Here is a 7,036-nt window from a genome sequence, read left to right as displayed (position 1 = left end):
TCCTTACAGATGGTTGTGAGCCACCACATGGGTGCTAGAAATCCAACCCAGATCTTCTGGAATAGCAACTATTTCTCTTAAATGTCGAGCCAATTCTCCAAACCGAGGGCAGGTTGTTTGTTTTGTTTTTGTTTTTTTTTTCTTTGTTTTTGTTTTTTTTAAGACAAGGTCTCTCTATCACCCTGGCTGGTGTGGAACTCACTCTGCACACCAGGTTGGCCTCAAACTCCCAAGTGCTGGGATTAAAATGCTACCATGTCTGGCTAGAACAATGTTTTATAGCCAGAAGAATAAAACTAACCTAGTAAATCACGAATATAGCATTTAAGTGAAAAAATTTGGGTTATCTTTCTAGATATATGACTATACCTACAAAATCAACAAAACATGTTTTTCTTCATACCACTTTGTAACCTTTTCTGCCTTCCCCTCTTCCAACACTCAGTCATCTCCCCAGACAACTCACTACTACCCAGACAGCAGTAACAGTGTTTCCTCTTACTATGATCTGTGCATTTTAGAGTTACAAAGTATCATGTAGTCCAGGCTAGCATCAAAGTCCATTCATATAAGCCGGGTGGTGGTGGCCACGCACGCCTTTAATCCCAGCACTCGGGAGGCAGAAGCAGGCAGATCTCTGTGAGTTCGAGGTCAGCCTGGTCTACAAGAGCTAGTTCCAGGACAGCTAGGGCTGTTACCGAAGAAACCCTGTCTCAAAAAACAAACAAACAAAAAGAAAGTCAACAAATATGTGATAATTCCCTTGAGTTCCTGACCCTCTCCCTCATATCACCAGTGCCTATCTTTTATTTTGATTTATTTATTTTGGAGACAGGGTTTTTCTGTGTAACCCTGGCAGTCTTTGAACTTGCTCTGCTTCCCAAGTGTTGGGATTAGAGGCACACGCCACCGTGCCAAGTTTCCTTATTGCCATGTTGCTTGTCATTGTTTAAACATAGCGTATTTTGTTCAGTCATCTGCAGACGGGTATTTGGGCTGTCTCGTCTCTAGTCTCTGGCTATTACAGATACCTTATATGTGTGTGAACAATTTGTACAAATACTTTTATTTTGCTTGAGTTAGTACCTGCAGATAGAATAGAGAAGGGGTTTTCTTTCCTTTTTTTTTCCTTTTTTTTAAATATTTATTTATTTATTATGTATACAACATTCTGCCTCCATGTATGCCTGCAGGCCAGAAGAGGGCACCCGATTTCATTACAGATGGTTGTGAGCCACCATGTGGTTGCTGGGAATTGAACTCAGGACCTCTGGAAAAGCAGACAATGCTCTTAACCACTGAGCCATCTCTCCAGCCCCTTTTTTTTTCTTTTGAGCTTTTATGGCAGGGTCTCACTGTGCAGCCCAAGCTAGCTTCAAATTTGTAATCCTCCTGTCTCACTCTCCCCCACCTGAGTGCTGGAATTACAGGCATGTGCCACCATGCTCAGCCTGTGTGTGTGTGTACGCATTTGGGTTAAGAAAATGTCAAGGGGCCAGGCATTGTGGCACACGTCTTCTGTCCCAGCATTCTGGAGGCAGAGGCAGGGGAATCTCTGTCAGTTCCAGGCCAGACTTGTCTATCTAGCAAGTTCCAGCACAGCCATGACTTCACAGTGAGAGTTTGTCTCAACAATAAATAAAGAAGAAAGGAAGGGAAGAAGAAACATAGGAAGGAAAATTGCTGAGGGGATGAGGGCGCAGCTTCAGTGGAAGGAGCACTTGACCAACATGTAGGACCTAAATTTAATCCCTAGCATAGACAGGAGCTTACTCTGTAACCTGGCTGGTTAAAGCAATCCTCTTGCCTCAGCCTACAAAGTGATGAAGTCATGTGACTATTCCACCATGTTTGGCAATAGGCAGAGACTTTGTTTGTTTTTTGTTTTGTGGTTTGTTTTGTTTTTTGAGACAGGGTTTCTCTGTAGCTTTGGAGTCTGTCCTGGAACTAGCTCTTGTAGACCAGGCTGGCCTCAAATTCGCAGAGATCCGCCTGCCTTTGCTCCTGAGTGCTAGGATTAAAGGTGTGTGGTACCACTTCCCGGCTCATAGGCAGAGATTTAATTTTTTTTTACATTCCTTTATTTTGTGTGTGTGCACATGGACCATGCACACGCAGGGGCTGACAACAATCTTAGAAACTACTGCACTTCCTTCACTGTGTGAATCCTCGGAATCAAATTAGATCCTCGGAGGCAATCACCTCCTGAGTTGGGATGTGCAACCATGCTTGTCAGTCTCCAAACAGATCCTCGGGCTTGACAGGTCCTTTGCCTAGTGTGCCTTCTCACCAACCTGTGTTTTGGTTTTTGAGATAGTCTCAAATTGCCAAGACTACCCTGGAACTTCTAATTTTCCTGACTCCACATTTCCATCTTCTGGGACTATGTGTTTGAACCACCACACCTATCTTAAATTTTGTAGTTTTTAAATTAATTTGTTCTTTTATGATACATATTGTGTATCAAATAGAAAAAAGGGTGCTGGGTGTGATTTTGTTGTTGTTTTGAGACGGTCTCTTTGCACAACAGCATTGCTGTCCTGGAACTCGCTTTGTAGACCAGGCTGGCCTCAAACTCACAGAGATTCCCTGCTTCTGCCTCTCAAGTGCTGGGATTAAAAGCGTGTGCCACCACCACCTGGCACTGGATGGGATTAATGGTAAACTATTCCCTGTAGAATAGAAGATCAGAGAAGCTGAAGGTATAACTAGAAACTTCAAAACTGGGATGGGGGATGAAACTCAGTTGGTAGAATGCTTACCTAGACACAAAATGTTAGATCTGATACCCAGCACTGTATAAGGTCATGTCTGGTGGGACATCAATTACTTCAGCACCTGAGAGGCCAAGGAAGGAGGGTCAAAGTTCAAGCTCATTTGTAATAAATAGTTTCTTTTTTCTTTTATTATTTATACAGTGTTCTGTTTGCATGCCAGAAGAGGAAACCCGATTGAATTACAGATGGTTGTGAGCCACCATATGGTTGCTGGGAATTTAACTCAGGACCTCTGGAAGAGCCGTCTGTGCTCTTAACCTCTGAGCCATCTCTCTAGCCCCCTCAAGCTCATTCTTGACTAATGAGTTGGAAACTATCCGGGGCTACAAGAGACTGTCTCAAAAAATAAAACAGGAGGGCAGGGAGGGAGAGAAAGAGGAAAGAGGAAGAGGACTGTGGCTGTGAAGGCAGGCAGGAGCGGAGGTACACACCTGCAATACTCAGGAGGTGGAGTCTCACACTTCAAGGCCAGCCTGGTCGACAGAGCAAGCTTCGTGGCAGTCAGGACTACACAAAGAAACCCTATCTGAAAAGCAAAGTTTTCCTCAGTCACACTAGCCACATTTACGCGCCAAGATCTACAGTGTTGTTTTTCTTTCTCCCTGGCCTTTAACACAACATATAGCTGAGAGTGACTTTTTTTCTGGTTCTTTGAGACTGGGTTTCTCTGTGTGACATTCCTGGTTGTCCTGGAACTCACTTTGTAGACCAGATTGGTCAGGAATGCAGAGATCTGCAAGCCTCTGGCCAATTTCTGGAATCAAGGACACGCACCCTCGCGTCCATCTGACTTTGAGCTGCTTATCCTCCACTCTCCACGTCCTGAGTGTTGGGGTTACAGATGTCTGCCGTGGTTCCCAATTTATATGGTGCTGGAGATTGAATCCAGAACCTTTTCAGTGTTAGGAAAGCATTCTAAACACTGAGCTACAGTTGAATCCTGTCGAGGGCAAAAGGAGGTCATATAAAATGTTAGCACCAGACTGTGCCTAGGGAGCTAGAAGCTGGACACTACGGTACTTCAGATATGGCACTTCCAGAACACCAACTTCTGTCCATGCTGGCTGAAGACACCAGAATACACCTCATAAAAACAGCCTAGGTCCCCCAAAGAACAGCAGCTGTACTGCAAACTCCTCCCATTTCTGTCCTGGCTGTCTAGACAGCCTGATATGTCCTCCACCCCTCAAATGAGTGCAGGCACATCCATACACCCCCAACCCTTCTCCCACCCCCTCAAGATGAGTCACTCATCCGAGCTGGCTCATTCCTGCCTGTGCTTTTGCTTTCTTCGGGGTCACAGGAACACAAGAGTCCCAAGGACATTCCAGGTGGGGAGAGTGAGTGGCTCACGCAGTAGCCCCATGCTGGAGAGGGTACACCTTTCTAGTGCTGCCTAACTGTGCTTCTCACAGTTCAAATGGCTCATCACTGTATGTTGAGGCTGTTTCGAACCACTGCCAGTCCCATCCCCCACCCCCATGCCCAGTATGGCTGGCCTAGGAAGAGATGCTTTCCCAAGGTCTGGGGGGTGGACAAACAAGCTATGGACACCCTACCTGTCCTTTTGCCAGAACTGTCAAGTCATCATTTCAGTGAACACTGCCTGGGGCTGACCCCCATCCCATCCCCACCGGGAAAGGTTCAGGGCCAGCCACTGGACTGATGCTTGAGAGGCCCTTCCCTCACCCGCATCACCTTCCCTCCAACATCCCAAATAAACACACAAGACAGTGTTTTTGGTCTGAGAGTGATGGACATTTAGATGTTGGCAACTGACCAGTGCCTCTTGGGGAGCAGGCAGAGCAAAGACAGAGAGGTAGGGTACAGTGCTGCCAGCCAGGGCTCAGGGCATCGTGGTCGCTGGGGTGCGAGTGGAGGGAAAATAGCCAGGGTCAAGTCCAGTGCTCAGAGCCTTACCCTTTCCAGTGCCCAGTATCATCAGATGGCTGGGTGACCTCAGCCAGGTGCCTTTGTGTGCCAGGAGGTAGGCACGGCCAATCTCTGCCCATTTAGATGGAGGGGCAATATCACTGGGGTCAGATCTCAGGCTCTCCACTCTCTAGTAGAAGAAGGACGGGGGTGGGTGGCTCTGTGGCTGTGTGGCCACTGAGGTCTCAAGTTGGTTGAGGCTTGGGATCCAGACCACAGTTAAGGGTCTGGCTGGACAAGGCTGGCAGCTTTCCTTAAAGCCCTCATGATCCCTTCAGCTGTCCTCCCAAACAGTCCCCTCCCCAACACACACACACACACACACACACACACACACACACACACACACACACACTCTCTCTCCACCGGGAAAGTCCTAATCAAGGCAGTACAAGCGAAAGGAAAAGGGTGAATCCCCCAGCCTCCTAAGGTGGAGGGCACTCACCCCTGGATGCAGCAGCTGGACGTTGGGCCCAGTCTGCTGAGCTACATCATGGCTCTTGGCTTCTCGGACACCCACATAGGAAGACAAAACAGGACCTGTGAACCCCTGCCCCAGACTCCTGAAAATCTCGAAGCTGGTGTGTCCTCAGTGGGCCTCTGGCCAGAAGCATGCATAAGCCAGCCAGTCTCAGAGCCACAATTCCCTATGGACAGCTGAGGGATGATGGGTGGCTCCTGCAGTGGGGCAGAGAAACTAAGGCACAAAGCTAACCTAAGCCCACTGGGTAAGGTGGGGTGGGTACAGGATCCAGAGGTCACTCTTCCCCCTCTGCGAAGCACAAAGGGACCAGGCAACGATCACGACCAAGCTCTGACAACCTGGCACGGGAAGAAAGTTCAGGTTGATGATCCTGGGTGCCAGTGAGTGGCTCTTGACAGAGGGACTGTATATTCTGGCCGGCCCCAAAAGGACTCTAGAGATGGGGAAGATCCCTGGATGCGGCTGACACTCTAGTCTGGGCCCCATGGCCAGTCTGAGGCCTGAGTCTGGAAAGCGGACATCCAGCTGGGGCTGACAAGGTCGTGGATGATGACAAGGTCCCTGCATGGGCTAGTCTCCATTAGGCCCTCCATGGGCATCGTAAAGAGGGAGAGAGAATGAGAGGGAAGCAGGGAAAGGGCCTAGGGTCTCAGCACATTTAGGCAGGTGGAACCCAGATGGGCGGGTCGCCTTGCGCTTCAGGACTGCCTGCGCAGACTGGGTCGCCGGAAGGTCGGGTGCATGAGGTTCTCGGTGATGTAGGCCACCAGCAGGCAGATGACCACCAGCATGACACAGATGGAGCCGCCCACCGCCGTCATGGCCACCACGATCTCCTGCATAGCTGCCGGTTCGGCGGTGAACTCCACGCACTCGGCGAGCTCTGGCTGGTTGGCGGCGAGCTCGGCGCGCAGCGGCAGCGGCTGCAGGCACAAGCGGTAGCGCACGCTGTCGTGCACGTCGGGCAGCAGGTAGTCGCGGCAGGAGGCGCCTAACAGCACGCGATCGCACGGGAAGCGTGTGTAGGTGCCACGCCACGAGCAGTTCAGCGCGAAGACTCGCACGCGGCGCGCCTCGGCCGGAGTCAGTCGCCACTGCAGCAACACGCTGCGGTTGCGCAGGACGTGGGCGCGCAGAGAACCACCCGCCGAGACCAGCGTCACGCAGCCCGGCGCCTGGCAGCGGAAGCCCCGAGCGGGGCTGCGAAAGCATAGGCGCCCACCGCCCGCCTCGGGGCCCTCGGACAGCACCTTGTAGGGGCACCAGGGCGCGTCGGAAGCCGGCTCCCAGCCCGGCGGCGTCGGGACCACAGCGGCGCCGGAGGGCGGCGCGCAGGCGGCCAGCAGCAACAGCAGCGGCGGAGCGCGCATCCTGCGGCTGGGCCGGCGCTGCGGGGCGCGGGCTCGCGAGCGCACGGGGAGCGGCGGAGGGTCACGCGGGCCGCGCCGCCCCAGCCGCTCCCGCGCCCGCCCCGCGCAGGGCCCTCAGCCGCCACGGGCTCCAACCCGCCCCACGCCCACGCCCACTGCGCTCTCGGACCCAGCGGCAGAGGCGGGGCTGCCCCGCGTCCCCGCCCCCTTAACCCTCGCTGGACCGCACCCCACGGCACGAGAGTCCACTTACCGTGGGCAGTGGACAGGCCCTGGGCACAATCGATGAGGACCCCTGAGGGATGGTTCCTCTATCTGATGCTGGCCCCCGCTCTGACCAAGGGACTAGGCTCAAGGACTGAAATGTAACTTTACCCTGAACTCCTGCATCTTTGGAACAGTTGGCATCCGCAAGGCTTTTGCTTGGTGGGAATTAACTGCACACCCGAAGAGAAGCTGCAGGTTGACTCGTC

At 51.8% G+C, this 7,036-nt stretch overlaps 1 protein-coding gene across 1 annotated transcript; it reads right to left on the bottom strand.

Annotated features, from left to right (window-relative positions):
• Positions 1-2,250: 2,250 nt before the first annotated feature.
• On the bottom strand, positions 2,251-6,664 carry Fndc10 (fibronectin type III domain containing 10). The gene is made up of 2 exons (XM_005368680.3): positions 5,155-6,664; positions 2,251-3,717 (listed from the first exon to the last, which is right to left on the bottom strand). Exon 1 carries the CDS (start codon positions 6,561-6,563, stop codon positions 5,892-5,894), a length of 672 nt encoding a protein of 223 aa, XP_005368737.1. The 5' UTR covers positions 6,564-6,664; the 3' UTR covers positions 2,251-3,717; positions 5,155-5,891.
• Positions 6,665-7,036: the final 372 nt, after the last annotated feature.

The sequence above is a fragment of the Microtus ochrogaster genome, unplaced genomic scaffold (genome assembly GCF_000317375.1).
Source record: "Microtus ochrogaster isolate Prairie Vole_2 unplaced genomic scaffold, MicOch1.0 UNK38, whole genome shotgun sequence".
Lineage (NCBI taxonomy): Eukaryota > Metazoa > Chordata > Mammalia > Rodentia > Cricetidae > Microtus > Microtus ochrogaster.
This window is presented reverse-complemented; position numbering and strand designations above follow the sequence as displayed.

Bases quoted from the DNA above. Each gene is read 5' to 3' on its own strand.
- Fndc10 (XM_005368680.3), bottom strand. From the start codon at position 6,563: ATGCGCGCTCCGCCGCTGCTGTTGCTGCTGGCCGCCTGCGCGCCGCCC.